At 42.7% G+C, this 17,478-nt stretch overlaps 2 protein-coding genes across 2 annotated transcripts; both read right to left on the bottom strand.

Moving 5' to 3' along the window:
* Positions 1-32: 32 nt before the first annotated feature.
* On the bottom strand, positions 33-6,498 carry LOC121939491 (uncharacterized). Its single transcript, XM_088090714.1, has 4 exons — positions 6,325-6,498; positions 1,587-3,946; positions 1,214-1,418; positions 33-961 (listed from the first exon to the last, which is right to left on the bottom strand). The coding sequence occupies exons 1-4, from the start codon at positions 6,383-6,385 to the stop codon at positions 414-416; spliced, it is 3,174 nt and encodes a 1,057-aa protein (XP_087946840.1). The 5' UTR covers positions 6,386-6,498; the 3' UTR covers positions 33-413.
* Positions 6,499-7,145: 647 nt separating this feature from the next.
* LOC121938882 (uncharacterized) lies at positions 7,146-17,293 on the bottom strand. Its single transcript, XM_088090024.1, is given in 5 exon segments — positions 7,146-8,660; positions 8,718-8,742; positions 9,326-11,862; positions 16,508-16,645; positions 16,955-17,293. Coding segments are annotated over 5 exon segments (3,825 nt in total). The 5' UTR covers positions 17,148-17,293; the 3' UTR covers positions 7,146-7,728.
* Positions 17,294-17,478: the final 185 nt, after the last annotated feature.

Raw genomic sequence — 17,478 nt, forward strand, 5'->3', positions numbered from 1 at the left:
CACAACGTTTTTTCAACACAAGGTCCATATAAAATGTTCCTGCAGCTCTCAGCCACAGCCCGGGCCGTCCTCAGAGAATCTACTGCTCAGATTTCATCAAGACGTCATTAAATGGCCAAATGTCCTTCAATGTGTGGCACACTACGGTGATATCTCTTTTCAAGTAGCAGAGAACAAAAGAAACAGATCAGGAGTCAATAAAGCAGCTCTTTCAGTTCTTGTGTCGCCTTTATTAAATCCTGAAAAAGAAAAAATAACCGTGTAGGGGAGATATTCACTTTTCTGTGTTATTACGTCCCAAAGAGTATAATAAACAGAATATGTAAAGTTTCATCCAAACCAACAGTTTAACTGCCGCTGATGTCCACAACACACTCATGACTTTTGACACGAGACTTCTTTCTTCTTTTGTTTCAAACTTTTCCCAAACACTGAGCTGCTGAATGGCTTTCTCCTGTGTGAATTCTCCTGTGTTTCCTCAAATCTCCACTTCTAATGAATCTTTTATCACACTCAGAGCAACTGAATGGTTTCTCTCCTAAGTGGATTTTCATGTGTAACTGTAAATTTCCACTTTGTGTGAAAGATTTCTTACAGACTGAGCAGCTGAAAGGTTTTTCTCCTGTATGACTTCTCATGTGTTGTGTCAGGTAGTCCTTTCGGCCAAATCTTTTCCCGCACTCAGAGCAGCAAAATGGTTTCTCTCCTGTATGAATTTTCATGTGGGTCTCCAGATGTGCCTTGCACAAAAATCTTTTATCACACATCAAACAGCTAAATGGTTCCTCTCCAGAATGAATTTTCACATGTTGCTTCAATTTCCCACATTCACTGAAAGCTTTATCACACATTGAGCAAGTGAATGGTTTCTCTCCTGTATGAATTCTCATGTGTCTTTTCAGATTTCCTTTTTTATCAAATCTTTTCCCACACACAGAGCAGCTGAATGGTTTCTCACTGACTTGATCATTTTTCAGAGAGTTTAAACCTGACTGAGGTTCTCTGGTCTCCCTCCAATCATCACTGTCCTCAGTCTCAGGTTCAGAAGAGTCTCCAGTCTTGTCCTCAGTGTCTGGTTGTAAATGTGCATCTGGACGTGAGTTTCTGGCTGGTTCAGGTCCTCCACAGTCCTCTCCATCAGCTTCAGTTTCAAGACCAACACATTTATGAATTTCAAGGAGCTTACATGACATGAATCTTTGGTTACAAATACTGCAGCTGAAGCTGTTATCTCCTTTATGTTTTTTCCTGTGTTTGTATAAACTTCCACTCTGTGTAAAACATTTTTTACAAATTGAGCAGCTAAAAGGTTTCTCTCCTGTATGAGTTCTCATGTGACTTTTCAGATTTCCCCTTTCACTAAAAGCTCTACCGCACACTGAGCAGCTGAACGGTTTCTCTCCTGTATGCGTTGTCATGTGTCTTATCATATATGCCTTACACAAAAAATGTTTATAACATATTGAGCAACTGAATGGTTTCTCTCCTGTATGAGATATCATATGTATCTTCAGTTGAGACTTCCACAAAAACCTTTTATCACAAATTAAGCAACTGAATGTTTTTTTTCTTAAATGAGTTATAATGTGTGTATTTAGATTTCCACCCTCGCTGATAGCTTTATCACAAACTGAACAGCTAAAAGGTTTCTCTCCTGTATGAGATGTCAAGCTGGCCTCCAGATGTGCCTTGGTGCCAAATCTTCTCCCACACTCAGAGCAGTTAAAAGGCTTCTCTCCTGTATGAGTTCTCATATGTGTCATTAAATTTTCTCTATGCATAAAAAATTTCTTACAAACTGAGCAGCTGAAAGTTTTCTCTCCTATGTGAGAGCTCATGTGCATCTGCAGCTCTACCTTGGTGTAAAATCTTTTCCCACAATCAGAGCAGCTCAGAGGTTTCTCACCGACAGAAACTTCATCATTTTTCAGAGAGTTTAAACCTGACTGAGGTTCTCTGGTCTCCCTCCAATCATCACTGTCCTCAGTCTCAGGTTCAGAAGAGTCTCCAGTCTTGTCCTCAGTCTCTGGTTGTAAATGTGTATCTGGATGTGAGTTCTTGGCTGGTTCTGGTCCTCCACAGTCCTCTCCATCAGCTTCCATCTGTTCAGTTTGAGTCTGATGAAGCTGTGAGGACTGATGGCCTGCACAGTCATGGTTACTTAGAAATTTATTTGAAGTGAATCTGTGGTCACAAACACTGCAGCAGAAGCTGTTATCTCCTGTGTGATTTTTCATGTGTTTGTACAAACTTCCGCTCTGTGTAAAACATTTCCTACAAACTGAGCAGCTGAAAGGTCTCTCTCCTGTATGAGTTGTCATGTGACTCTTCAGATTTCCCCTTTCGCTAAAAGCTTTATCACACACTGAGCAGCTGAATGGTTTCTCTCCTGTATGAGTTCTCATGTGCCTTATCAGATATTTCTTAAACAAAAATTTTCTATCACACAGTGAGCAGCTGAATGGTTCCTCATCTTTGTGAGTTTTAAGGTGTACCTTTAGGTTTCCACTTTGACTGAAACCTTTACCACACACTGAACAACTGATTGGTTTCTCTCCTGTATGAGTTTTCATGTGTCGAATCAGATATGCATTGCACAAAAATCTTTTATCACACATGGAGCAGCTGAATGGTTCCTCTCCAGTGTGAGTTTTCATGTGTAGCTTCAATTTTCCATTTTCACTGAAAGCTTTATTACATACAGAGCAAGCGAATGGCTTCTCTCCTGTATGAACTATCATGTGTCTCTTCAGTTGAGACTTCCACAAAAATGTTTTATCACAAACTGAGCAAGTGAATGTTTTATTTCCTGTGTGAGCTTTCATGTGCACCGTCAGATTACCACTTTCATTGAAACCTTTACCACACACTGAGCAAACGAATGGTTTCTCTCCTGAATGAGTTGTCGCGTGTCTCTTCAGATGTGTCTTGCACAATTTTTTTTTATCACAAACTAAACGATTAAATGTTTTCTTTCTTGAATGATTAAGAATGTGTTTCTTCAGCTTTCCAGTCTTGTTGAAAGCTTTATCACAAACTGAACAGTTAAACGGTTTCTCTCCTGTATGAGCTCTCATGTGTACCCTCAGATGTGTCTTGGTGCCAAATCTTCTCCCACACTCAGAGCAATTAAAAGTTTTTTCTCTCATATGAGTTATCATATGTCTCTTAAGATTTCCTTTTTTACCAAATCTTTTCCCACACTCAGAGCAGTTGAATGGTTTCTCCTTGACAGGGACACAATCATTTTTCAGAGAGTTTAAACCTGACTGAGGTTCTCTGGTCTCCTTCCAGTCACCATCATTGTCCTGGGTCTCAGGTTCAAAAGAGTCTCCAGTCTTGTCCTCAGTCTCTGGTTGTAAATGTGTATCTGGATGTGAGTCCCTGTCTGGTTCTGGTCCTCCACAGTCCTCTCCATCAGCTTCTGTTTCCATCTGTTCAGTTAGTCTTTGATGAAGCTGTGAGGACTGAGGTTTCTCTTCATCATCTTCACTCTTCACAGGGACAGGAGTGAATGGGAACTTGGTGATATCAGCCTCCTCCAGACCTTGAAGCTGCTCTCCCTCCTGACTGCTCCACAGCTCCTCCTGCTCCTCTTTAATGTGTGGGAGCTCTGGGTCCTCCTGCTCCTCTTTAATGTGTGGGGGCTCTGGGTCCTCCTGCTCCTCTTTAATGTGTGGGGGCTCTGGGTCCTCCTGGTCCTCTTTAATGTGTGGGGGCTCTGGGTCCTCCTGCTCCTCTTTAATGTGTGGGGGCTCTGGGTCCTCCTGGTCCTCTTTAATGTGTGGGGGCTCTGGGTCCTCCTGCTCCTCTTTAATGTGTGGGGGCTCTGGGTCCTCCTGCTCCTCTTTAATGTGTGGGGGCTCTGGGTCCTCCTGGTGCACACTCGAGCTCCACTCGTGCTCCTCTTGACCAATGATCACTTTTCGAACATCTGAAGGTAAATCTGAAACACAGACAGACAGCTGTTAAAGGAAACCAAGAAATTTCTGTCAGCACTTTTTGATGTTAAAGTTGCTCTGTTGAGTTTTCATCCATTATTAGTGACTTGCAATAATGTTTTCTGTGAGATGGTTTCAGTGGTGTAAAGTAATTAAGTACATTTACTTAAATGCTATACTTAAGTACATTTCTGAGGTACTTGCATTTTATTCCAAATCACCCCGGTATTCATCCGGCTAAATTTTGAGCCAGAAAACCCTCTGTTGGCAGTGTCAACACGGCTAACAGTGCAAACATTTAGGGCTTCTGTGGCCCAAAATTAAGCTGCTTTCTAACCGGGACAACCTGGGGGTAAAACTGAAGGGTGGTCTTCATCGTTCAGCAGCAACGCCGTCCTGTCACCGTGGGTCAGGACGGCATTACTAACAGTTCTCTTGGTACCATCCAAAACTTTTGACAATGGACACACAAAAATAACTGTTCTGATACATAAACAACTGAACTCAATCAGACTGCTTAGTGATGACGAGGCTAAAGCAGCCAGCTCCTCGCTCCATTTTTGTTTAATTTTCCTGACACCTCTGCCTCCTCCAGTCCATGCCCAGGCTCAGCAGGCTCAGGAAGGACCAGTTCTCTGAGAAGAACCAACAGGATCATACTCAGTAGAACCACAGATTCACTTAAGAGCACTGATAACGATTCTTCAGACATGACACAGCTACCCAACACATGATGGTTCTGACTACTTGGCTCATACTTTGCCATGTTACTGAGGACCACACAGGCACAGATGACTTTGCAGACCATGTGTATGTAGCTTTGCTGGGTTCAGGTAAAGAGCCAGGGTTTGAGGGCAAAGCCAGAGTCACCCAGGAGAAAACCATCAGTAAGTCCCTGCTTCAACATGTCTCCCATGGCAGATAGCTGTAAGATCCTGGAGTTGTGGGTCAATCCTGTCCAGAGAGACACACATATTGTTCTCTTCAAGTTGGCGTGACATGTATCTTGAACATTTATGTTGTGGTATCTCTTTCTGTTGATATTTAGATGTCCATCCTTAGACGAAGACTGTGGTCTTACATGTGTACCATCTATCACTCCTGACGCATTTGGAAATCCCCTCCATGAAGTGTCTTAACATGGTGGAGGGGTTTTTGTGTCCCTGTGATCCTGGGAGCTGTGCTGTCCAATGCAAAATAGCTCCTGGTAGAGTCTCTAAAGTGGTCCCAGACTGACAGGGATTTAAGAAGACCCTGACAAGACGGCTTCTTAAGATAATGGGGGTGGAGCTTGCCATTGAGTGTCTGGTGGATGGGCCGTGGTTCATGGGGACCAGGAGTCCCCACCCTGTGGGTCCACCACCGGCAGCAACTGACTAGTTGGGCTTACCTCTGCACACAGCTCTGGTTCTGGAACCAAACTCCTGGAGAGGGACTGGACATTCACCTTTCCAGATTTGCCCAGGGTGAGAGATGCCAGGCAAGTTTGGGGACGTTCACGAGTCTCCGGCTGAGCGCCACTGTGTCAGAGTTCTCCCCGGGGAACAAGAGGGTTGATTCGATGCGACTGCGAGTCGCTGAGAGATCTCTGATTATTGTTAGTACTTGTGCACCGAACAGCAGTTCAGAATACCTGGCCTTCTTGGAGTTCCTGGGTGGTGTCCTGGAAAGGATACTGACCAGGGACTCTACAGTTCTTCTGGGGGAGTTCAACACTCTTGTTGGCAACAAGAACAGTCTGAATGTAACTATTTCGTTTCCACAGTGTATTTTAGACTTATTGTAGGAGCTGAGCCAGAAATTCACTGATTAAACAAAAACACACAATCTGGACAAAATGTGTCCCACATGCACGAACACAGACACAATTATCAAAAAATGAAGAATGACAAGTGCATAAAATGCGCAAAACAGTCCTAAAAACGACAAGATCAGTTAAATACAAATAAACATTGAGCTCCAAGAACATAAAAATGCTTTTTTTTCCCCTCGTGATGACTTTTAATGGTTGATGTTGTTTTTTATGGAAGTCATTTCGACTAATTCATACTTTTGGTAGTTAAAAAGAAATATTCTGTGTACTAATGGCATGTTTTGTTTTGTTGTTAAAATGTATCTATTTTTTGTAAAGTAATTAAAACGATAAAATAATCCCAATATTTCCCTGAGGTGTAGAGGAGGAGAAAGGAGCCCGCCATATAAAGTTAACGCTCTTTTGAAGTACTTAGGTAAAGTAAAGTGACTTCAGATCAGAGCTCGAGTAAATGTACTCCGTTACTTTCCTCCGCTGGTTCTCATAAACAAACAATAAAGGTTCAGACTGAAGCTAGCTGCGGCTAACAGCTAACGTTAGCTTAGCATCATTAGCAGAAAATAAACAAACCTCTTCTTCTTCTTCTCGGGTTTGAAGCCTCGTGCAGCAGCAGTTTCCGGTGTCGGTCCATCTCTGCTCCGGTTACTGAACTAAACTCTGACGGTTTGTTTTTCTGCCGTTATTCAGATCCAGCTAACGGTTCACTCTGCTAACCGAGATCACCGTCACACCGGCGGAAGTACACACCAACACTGCCGGGGCGGCCTTCAAAATAAGACACGCAGCATTATTAATATTAAAATTCTTTATCACTCGCAGCATCTTTCCTTTAAAAATCACTTAAATCACAATATTTATCACAACTAGAAGCTGTTAAAACTGAAATTATTGTTGGATTTTCAAAGGTCTGACAGTTCTTCGACATATGTTGAATGAACACTTCTATCAGAAAAACAAACAAACAAACAAAACTAATCTGATAAATCGCAATTTTGTACAATTAAGTCATTTTCAAGAGCAAAATCAATTTCTTTTTTTTTTTATTATTATTTTTTTTGCCTTTCCTTATCTTGCGACAATAATAAATTAGGACATGGCTGCTCTGTGTTTGGACATTACTTGTGGTGTCCCCTAACGGTCGGTGTTGGGCCTCAAATTGTTCATTTTATATATTAATGACATTTGCAAAGTTTCAGATGTTTTAAAACCCATTTTGTTCACAGATTATACAAATATCTTATGTTCAAGTGAGGACATAAATAATTTCATAGAAATTACTAACTCAGAAATAAGCAAATTAAAGTCATGGTTTAACAAAAACAAGTTATTAAATCTGAGCAAAACAAAAAAAATGTTATTTGGGAATTGCAGAAAAACTACACAAACAAAGGTTCAAATAAATGGGGTGGACATTGAAAGAGTAACTGAAAACAAATTTCTTGGAGTGATAATTGACGAAAATCTTAATTGGAAACCTCACATAAAACATTTAAAGTCCAAAGTTTCAAAAACAATCGCAATATTAAACAAAGCAAAACAGGTATTGGATAATACATCACTTCACATTCTCTACTGTTAGTTTCACCATATTTACACTACTGCGCTGAGGTCTGGGGCTGCAATTACAGGAGTTCTCTACAATCTCTATTCATAATACAAAAAAGAGCAGTCAGGATAATTAACAGAGCTGGTTATGGGATCACACACATTCAATATTTTTACAGTCAAAGTTAAGAAAATGTGTTGATCAAATAGAATATCAAACAGCACAAATCATGTTCAAAGGAAAAAAGAATCAACTACCAAGAAATACTCTGAGCATATTCAGTCACAGAGGGGGAAAATACAACTTAAGGGTATTGTTTTATTTCAAGAATGTAAAAGTGAGAACTACCAGGAAAAGTTTGAGTGTGTCTGTATGTGTCACACTGTCACACTCAGAGCAGTTGAGTGGTTTCTCTTCTGTGTGGACTTTCATGTGTAAAAGTATTTACAACGCACTGAGTAGCTGAATGTTTTTTCTCCTGTGTGGATTCTCATGTGTTCTTTTAAACATCCATTCATAGTAAAAGATTTTTTACAGACTCAACAGTAGAAACATTGTTCTCTTGCTGTGAGAGATCTCATGTGACTCTTCAGACTTTGTTTGGTGATACATCCTTTCCCACACTCAGAACAGCTGAACAGTTTCTCTCCTGTATGAGTTCTCGTCTGCATCTTCAATTCACACTTTCTGCCAAATCTTTTTCCAAACCCAGAGCAGCTGAATGGTTTCTCCCTGACAAAAACAGGATCATAATCATGAGAGTTTAAACCTGACTGAGGTTCTCTGGTCTCCTTCCAATCATCACTGTCCTCAGTCTCAGGTTCAGAAGAGTCTCCAGTCTTGTCTTCAGTCTCTGGTTGTAAATGTGTATCTGGATGTGAGTTCCTGTCTGGTTCTGGTCCTCCACAGTCCTCTCCATCAGCTTCTGTTTCCATCTGTTCAGTTAGTCTTTGATGAAGCTGTGAGGACTGAGGTTTCTCTTCATCATCTTCACTCTTCACAGGGACAGGAGTGAATGGGAACTTGGTGATATCAGCCTCCTCCAGACCTTGAAGCTGCTCTCCCTCCTGACTGCTCCACAGCTCCTCCTGCTCCTCTTTAATGTGTGGGGGCTCTGGGTCCTCCTGCTCCTCTTTAATGTGTGGGGGCTCTGGGTCCTCCTGCTCCTCTTTAATGTGTGGGGGCTCTGGGTCCTCCTGCTCCTCTTTAATGCGTGGGGTCTCTGGGTCCTCCTGCTCCTCTTTAATGTGTGGGGGCTCTGGGTCCTCCTGCTCCTCTTTAATGTGTGGGGACTCTGGATCATTGTGGTCCACACTGGAGGGGGGAACTTCTTCTTTAACCATCAACAGCTTCTGGATGTCTGCAGGAAACAGAAATAGAGACATTACAGAAAGAAGTTGTCAATTTTTAAAATCACAGTTCGAGACCTCCTTGCTGATTTTCTACAGATCACTGAGAAATCACTCGAGGAAGCTTACAGTCAGGGCCGGCTCAGGCTGGACTTGAACCAGCCCCTAGTTCTGTAACGCATCATTGAGCATCAAACAACTTCAGTTTTCTCTCATCAGCGTCAGATCATAATGTTTGGGGTCAACCGATATTGTTTTTTCAGGGCCAATACTGATTATTAGTAATTAATAAGACAAAAACCCAATATTTGGAACCCATATGCATTTACAATGAAAAAAAAATAATAATAAACTCCAACACATAACCTTGCTAAAATGCCTTTTGCAAATGTTAAATCAAAATTTAAATAGAAAACTGAATAAAACAAATAGTTCCACCCATGCTGATGCTTTCTTTGCACTTTTTTAATTAATTAATTTTATTGACAATCATTAAAATAAAATGCAAATACAAATTATTGTCAAAATGGCAAAAATTGGCCCCAACAATTTGTTTATCTAATATCAAATCTTGATAGAAAAATGTCTCAATGTTGTTGTTTGAGATGATTTTGTACAGATATTTACCTGCTGTGGGGGCTCTGGGTCCTCCTGCTTACTTTAAACCTGACTGAGGTTCTCTGGTCTCCTTCCAATCATCACTGTCCTCAGTCTCAGGTTCAGAAGAGTCTCCAGTCTTGTCCTCAGTCTCTGGTTGTAAATGTGTATCTGGATGTGACTTCCTGGCTGGTTCTGGTCCTCCACAGTCCTCTCCATCAGCTTCTGTTTCCATGTGTTGAGTTGAGCTGCTGGCTGGAGGCTCTGCCTCTCTGTTCTCCTCAGTTTGAGTCTGATGAAGCTGTGAGGACTGACCACTGACACACTGATGGTCTCTGAGACATTCATACAAAGTGAATCTTTGGTCACAAACACTGCAGCTGAAGCTGTTGTTTCCTTTGTGGGTTTTCATATGTGTGTATAAACTACCACTCTGTGTAAAAGATTTCTGACAAACTGAGCAGCTGAATGGTTTCTCTCCTGTATGAGTTCTCATGTGTCTCCTTAAAGCCCCACCCTCACGAAAATCTTTACCACACACTGCACAATTGAATGGTTTCTCTCCTGTATGAGTTCTCTTGTGTGTATTCAGTGAGCCACTTGTACTAAAGGCTTTCCCACACTCTGTGCAACTGAATGGTTTCTCTCCTGTATGAGTTCTCATGTGACTCGTTAGACTCCATTGCTCATTAAAAGCTTTATCACACACTGTGCAACTGAAAGGTTTCTCTCCTGTATGAGTTCTTATGTGTATCTTCAGTTTTGTATTTTCACTGAAAGCTCTACCACACACTGAGCAAATAAATGGTTTCTCTCCTGTGTGAGTTTTCATGTGCCTCCTTAGAGCCCCACCATCACTGAAATCTTTACCGCACACTGTGCAATTGCATTGGTTCTCTCCTGTATGACTTCTCCTGTGTCTCCTTAGACTCCGTTGCTCGTTAAAAGATTTATCACAAACTGTGCATCTAAATGGTTTCTCTCCTGTATGAGTTCTCCTGTGTGCCTTCAGTTTTCCATTTTCGCTGAAACCTTTGCCACACACTGAACAACTGAAAGGTTTCTCTGCTGTATGAGTTATCATGTGTCTCTTCAGATTTCCCTTAAAGCCAAATCTTTTCCCACACTCAGAGCAGCTGAATGGTTTCTCACTGGAAAAGACGTCATCATTTTTCAGAGAGTTTAAACCTGACTGAGGTTCTCTGGTCTCCCTCCAATCACCACTGTCATCAGTCTCAGGTTCAGAAGAGTCTCCAGTCTTGTCCTCGGTGTCTGGTTGTAAATGTGTATCTGGATGTGAGTTCCTGGCTGGTTCTGGTCCTCCACAGTCCTCTCCATCAGCTTCTGTTTCCATGTGTTGAGTTGAGCTGCTGGCTGGAGGCTCTGCCTCTCTGTTCTCCTCAGTTTGAGTCTGATGAAGCTGTGAGGACTGACCACCGACACACTGATGGTCTCTGAGACGTTCATACGAAGTGAATCTTTGGTCACAAACACTACAGCTGAAGCTGTTGTCTCCTTTGTGAGTTTTCATGTGCGTATATAAACTACCACTCTGTGTATAAGATTTCTGACAAACTGAGCAGCTGAATGGTTTCTCTCCTGTATGAGTTATCATGTGTCTCCTTAGAGCCCCACCCTCACGGAAATCTTTACCACACACTGCACAATTGAATGGTTTTTCCCCTGTATGCGTTCTCCTGTGTGTGTTCAGTGTGCTACCTGTACTGAAAGCTTTCCCACACTCTGTGCAGCTGAATGGTCTCTCTCCTGTATGAGTTCTCATGTGACTTGTTACACTGCGATGCTCATTAAAAGCTTTATCACACACTGTACACCTGAAAGGTCTCTCTCCTGTATGCGTTCTGAGGTGTATCTTCAGTTTTGCATTTTCTCTGAAAGCTTTACCACACACTGAGCAAGTAAATGGTTTCTCTCCTGTATGAGTTCTCCTGTGTACCTTCAGTTTTCCATTATCGCTGAATGCTTTGCCACAAACTGAACAACTGAACGGTTTCTCTCCTGTATGAATTCTCATGTGTCTCCTCACACTTGTCTTGAAGCAAAATCTTATCCCACACTCAGAGCAGCTGTATGGTTTCCTCCTGAAAGGACCTTGATCATTTCTCAGAGAGTTTAAACCTGACTGAGGTTCTCTGGTCTCCTTCCAATCATCAACACCGACTTCAGTCTGAGGTTCAGAGGAGTCTCCAGTTCTCCAGCTTTGTCGTTGATGAAGCTGTGAGGACTGAGGTTTCTCTTCATCATCTTCACTCTTCACAGGGACAGGAGTGAATGGGAACTTGGTGATATCAGCCTCCTCCAGACCTTGAAGCTGCTCTCCCTCCTGACTGCTCCACAGCTCCTCCTGCTCCTCTTTAATGTGTGGGGGCTCTGGGTCCTCCTGCTCCTCTTTAATGTGTGGGGGCTCTGGGTCCTGCTGCTCCTCTTTAATGTGTGGGGGCTCTGGGTCCTCCTGCTCCTCTTTAATGTGTGGGGGCTCTGGGTCCTGCTGCTCCTCTTTAATGTGTGGGGGCTCTGGGTCCTCCTGCTTCATACTGGAGCTCCACTTATGCTGCTCAGGAGGAACATCTTTGACCACCAACAGCTGCTGGACGTCTGCAGGACAGAATGAAGCACAGACACACATAAGTGACCATCACTAAACTCAAACCAAAAATTAGTAAAAACAATAAGAAGTAACTTTAATCATCATGAAAAGAAGAGATTATTAGAGATCTTATTCTGAGGATGAACTCAAAGTGGAACTTTAAAGATGCATAGTTTGTTGAAAGGGCGAATGCTGCACTTCATGGGATTTTGGGGGAGACATAAAATAGTTTTTTTTGTTTGGGTTTGTGGGAAAATGAATGTGTTTTGCATCCAATCCAGTACAAATGTGGAAAAGAGGAGCAACTGTTGCAGCAAACAGAGCAAACATTGAGTGAGACGCTGGAGGACTCTTGTCAGGAGGCAGTCCACAGCCCAGGATACTTCTCAGCAGCTGGTCCTCCCCAAAACCACAAGAGGGACTCTCCCAGTGCCATCCCAGGTACTCAACCTGCTAGGGAGAAGGTGAAGTGGGCCCAGCAAATGACACCACAGGAAGGGTTCAACTCGACCAGGACCTTGACAGGAACAGCTGAGAGGAAAATTGACAGCATGACAACGATTCTCTTCAACAGGGCCAGAGAGGGATTTGACCCAGAGGAGAAGAAAGAAAACATCTGGAAACAGCCAAACAGGAGAGAGACAGAGATCTTACATTTGAGAAGGGAAATCAAGACTCTCAACAGCCAGTTCAAAGGAGCTAGTGCTGAGGGAAAGGGGGGCATCAAAGATCTGAACAGTGGACTTTGAGTGAAACTATGCAGACTGAGAAGGGCAGAGAGGTCTCTGAGGCTGAGGAAGGACAAGGAGGCCAACCAACTCAGTTCATCAAGAGCCCATAGAGGTTCACAAAAAACCTGATGTGTTCATTAAAGCTTCTGAGTGATGTATCAAAACAGTTCAATTTAAAAAAGACGCTCGAAGGCCTGAAATGGTTTGCTTATGACCCACAATTCACACCTAATCAACACGACCATAGATTCAAAGAATGGACCTCCTTAGGGCTTACAACATACTATTCATTAATAAATAAAGGTACGGTTAGAAGTTTCCAAGATCTCAAGGACAAATTTGGTTTACAAAACCAGGACCTATTCAGGTATATACAAATAAGAGATTATATCAGGAAAAAAATTATAAAAAATTATGAACCTGAAAATGATATCCTACAGGTATTCGTAAAAGCTTATAAAGATGAACCTAATAAGAAGATAATTTCAAAACTATACATAAGTCTTCAATCTCTTAACAAAGAAAATACATCTAATGTAAAATCAAGATGGGAAACTGAAGGCAACACCATAATTGCCCAGGAGAACTGGAAGGAAATTTTTAAACAACAATGGAAAACAACAAATTCTCCGCTCTGGAGAGAATATGCATGGAAAAATGTCATTCGCTATTTCTATACTCCATCAAAAGAGAACTTTTTCCAATCAGACAGACTGTTGGAGATGTTGTGGAAGCGAAGAGGCGAATCACTATCATATATTCTGGTGTTGCCCTGCTGTGACCCCATTTTGGTTACGGGTACATCAAACTCTAGAGACTGTGTTTTCAACAAAAATAACTTTCTGTTTCAGTTTGTTGTATTTGGTGGATCTACAGGATCTGGATTGGAGGAACAAAGATAAATATCTATTGAGAATATTACTGGTGGCTTGTAAGAAATCAATAACGAAGAAATGGCTGAAGAGGGAGGCACCTAGTGTAGATGAATGGATTGATACAGTGCACAGCATCTTTGTAATGGAAAGAATCACTTTTAATTTAAGAACACAAAAAGAGGCATTTATTGATAATTGGCAAAAATGGTGTGCATTTGTCTCTACCATAAGACCAGATTTCAAGTAATTTCAATCTGTACTATCAGAATACTTATAAGTACTCTTTACTTTATTTTTATTTCTTTTTTCTTGATTTCTCAACTGGAGGTATTTACCAGTCCCCCTATGTACGCTTATACTTTTTCCCTGATACTTCTATACTCATCTATAGGTCTTCATGTTGATTGTTTGACTGTTTGTCTGTTTACATGTAAAATTAAAAACCAATAAAAAGTAAATGACAAAAAAAAAAAAACCTGATGTGATAACATGAGCACCGTCACAAAAAACATCACGCTCGGCGCTGCTCACACTCTTATGACGTGTGTGAAACGGTGTGATGTGTCGATGTAACTAATTAGCTGACACATCGCCCCAGCCATAGTTGTGTCTGTTAAAGCTGTTTTCGGTCTTTACCGCCAGACCTTGAAAAACCTTCCAGGGGAAACACTGAATTTTAAATGTAAGCACCGTCCCCACTGCAGTAACGTGCAAACTAAACATTTTACTGATATTAATTCAGATCAAACTTATAAACAAAATGACTTTAACTTCAATCAGAATGTGGTTTTATTGGCAAGTACATTTACATATACAAGGAATTTCACTTGGTGCAAAACAATTAACATAAAGGAAGAATACAAAAATATTAACTTTAAATTACAGAAGCAATTTAAATATATAAAGTGAAAAATAGAATATAAACAACACAAAATGTATATGCAAAATGTGCAATTGAAGAAGTACAGATGTGCAGAAGTTGGTTTTACGGTGAAAAGTACCTACAGTCTAAATAAGTAAGTTAACTAACAGCGTGCAGGTAAAGAAATCCAGTCCAGTGTGCGTTAATGTAGCGCATACAAACTCATTTAGCCGAACACTGATGCATTGTTTTTCAGACTCTGGGGCTGGGTGAAAGCCTGTATCATGTGGGCGATGGAGGAGGGCCGGAGTATTGTTTATGATGGTGACAGCAGAGGGGAAGAAATTGTTCTTGAGTCGTGAGGTTTCGGTCCTGATGGGCCGCTGCCTCTTGCCAGAGGGGAGGATCTCAAAAAGTCCGTGTTTGGGGTGAGAGGGGTCGGCCACAGTTCTACCTGCACGCCTCAGGGCCCTGGAGGTGTGCAGGTCATGGAGAGATGGCAGGTGGCAGCCAATCGCCCTCTCTGCAGTGCCGATGATACGCTGCAGCCTGTTGTGTCCCTCGCCGTGGCTGCAGCGTACCACACTGCAATAGAGGAGGTGAAGATGGACTCAATGATGGCGGTGTAGAAGTGCACCATCGTTGTCTTTGGCAGATTGAATTTCTTCAGCTGCTGCAGGAAGTACATCCTCTGTTGTTTCTTGATGAGGGAGCTGATGTTCAGCTGGACGGAGGTGTTGCTGAGGTGAGGGGAGAGGGGGTAGCTGGGGTGGACGGTCATGCCGAGGGTCCCTGCTGTGGTGGGGGTGGTGAGTTGCAGAAGTGGAGCCATCATAGGGGATGGTTTCAGGACTGGCCCATTGTCCTTCAAAGTGACAGTAAAACTCTTTCAGGCCTTTGGCAAGGCGTAAGTCGTTCAGAGAGTGGGGGTGACCTTTTTGTGAGCTTTTTGAAGCCCCCTTTGCCCCCACTCTTGAAAACATTCTCCTTTGTCGGCCTTAACTATCTGAGCCTGACTGTGAACCAGGGCTCGTTGTTGTTGTAACTCACCGTAGTGTGTGATGTTACACACAAGTCCTGGCAAAAGCTGGAGTGTGACGGCGCAGCCTCTGTATGCTCACCCAGACTGTGGCAGTCCTGAAGTCCTGAAGGTATCCCAGTCAGCACAGTCCAAGCATGCCCGTAAATCCTTCACAGCCGCACTGGTACATTGTTTTGATGCTGAAATTTAATTTCAGGAATCAAATGAACGATAACAGTCAAAGTCAGAGTGACCCAGTGCAGCGCGAGGGACGGTGTGATACGCGTTCCTGACGGTGGTGTAGCGGTGATCTTAAACACTCCCTTCTCTGGTCGGACACTTCATAAACTTGTCTATATTTAGGAAGTTCAGGACTCATGTTCCCTTTGTTGAAGTCCCCAAGGACAATAACTAAGGAGTCCAGGTATGCCCGCTCCAAATCCTGTATCTGATCAGGGTTTGCAGTGAATGAAAGAAGTTTCCAAACCAGAAGAACAATGCTTTTGTGTCACTGTCGCATCCCGACACCAGCCTTTGTTTTGCCGGTAATTTGTGCGTTTCGATCCGCTCTGAAGAGTTGGAATCCAGCCAGCTGCAGCGCAGTCTGGTATCAGCCAGGTCTCCGAGAAGTATACAAAATACACAACGCCGAAATGTCTCTGTTTCTTCTCATCAGCAGCTGAAGTTCATCCAATTTGCTGCACAGTGAGCGCACGTTGTAGAGAAAAACGCCCGAAAGTCCTGTGCAAAGTCCACACTGACAAAGACGCAAGAGAGCGCCGGCCCTTTTCCCTCTCCTCCAGCGCCTCGCGAAGGTAAGCGCACCTTTGACCAGCTCTTCTGTGGAGAAAAGCTCCGTGTTTGCTGACAAAAACTGACATTAACACACAAAAAAAGAAAACAATGCAGACAGTCACACTGAGGCGACCATCTGCTGCGTCATCTTTAACAACGAATAACAAAAAATTAATGTGTCGGGGAAGGTTCTCCTCTACAGCAGCCCAGCTAAGCATCCCTGAGGATCATCGTGCTGAGCATAAACACGCCCTTAGAACAAGACACCACCGCTACTTCATGGCTAGACACTTTAGTAAATAGAGAACAGTCCCTCAGGTAAACAGCCCCGCTGTGATAAATAGAGAACAGTCCCTCAGGTAAACAGACCTGCTCTGTGTAACCGGAGCTGAGGGTTGAAAACAGCGTCCAGTAGTTTCCGTTGTCGCTCGTTCTCCTCTTTTGATCGAGAAAGTTCCTCCTCGTACTCTGCTATCGTTCTTTCAAACAGCCCAAATATCTCTTCACCTGTGAAAAATAGAGAACAGTCCCTCAGTTAAACAGCTCTGCTATGATATATAGAGAACAGTCCTTCAGCTAAACAGCCCCGCCGTGATAAATAGAGAACAGTACCGCTGTGATAAATAGAGAACAGTCCCTCAGGTACACAGCTCCACTGTGATAAATAGAGAACAGTCCCTCAGGTACACAGCCCCGCTGTGATAAATAGAGAACAGTCCCTCAGGTAAACAGCCCCGCTGTGATAAATAGAGAACAGTCCCTCAGGTAAACAGCCCCGCTGTGATAAATAGAGAACAGTCCCTCAGGTAAACAGACCTGCTCTGTGTAACCGGAGCTGAGGGTTGAAAACAGCGTCCAGTAGTTTCCGTTGTCGCTCGTTCTCCTCTTTTGATCGAGAAAGTTCCTCCTCGTACTCTGCTATCGTTCTTTCAAACAGCCCAAATATCTCTTCAGCAGCCGCAGTTAGTCGCTGCTTCACCAACGCTCTCAGCATTTGGACTTTACACATTTTCACACTTTATCAACACAACAAAGACTCTCTGCTAACAGACGGCTCTGCCCGACGCCATCTTCGTCAAAGTGCGCTCAGTTTCACACAGGAGAGAATACTGCTTCCGGGGCACAGCAGCTGCTCGCCTTCAAAATAAAAGTCCACGAGTGTTTCAGTCTTACTGTGAAAAAAGACATCAGACTTTTTAAAGAATGACATTCACAGAGCTTCAGTGTTTATTATTTAACTTAGAAACAAGTTAATTAGCTCTGGGGAGGGATCTATGTTTGCCAAATCCAGTGGCTGTATTGTGTTTTAATTTTACCACATTTTTTAAAAAGGAAAAAAT

This window comes from Plectropomus leopardus, chromosome 17 (assembly GCF_026936395.1).
Source record: "Plectropomus leopardus strain MGB_pleo_1.0 chromosome 17, ASM2693639v1, whole genome shotgun sequence".
Lineage (NCBI taxonomy): Eukaryota > Metazoa > Chordata > Actinopteri > Perciformes > Serranidae > Plectropomus > Plectropomus leopardus.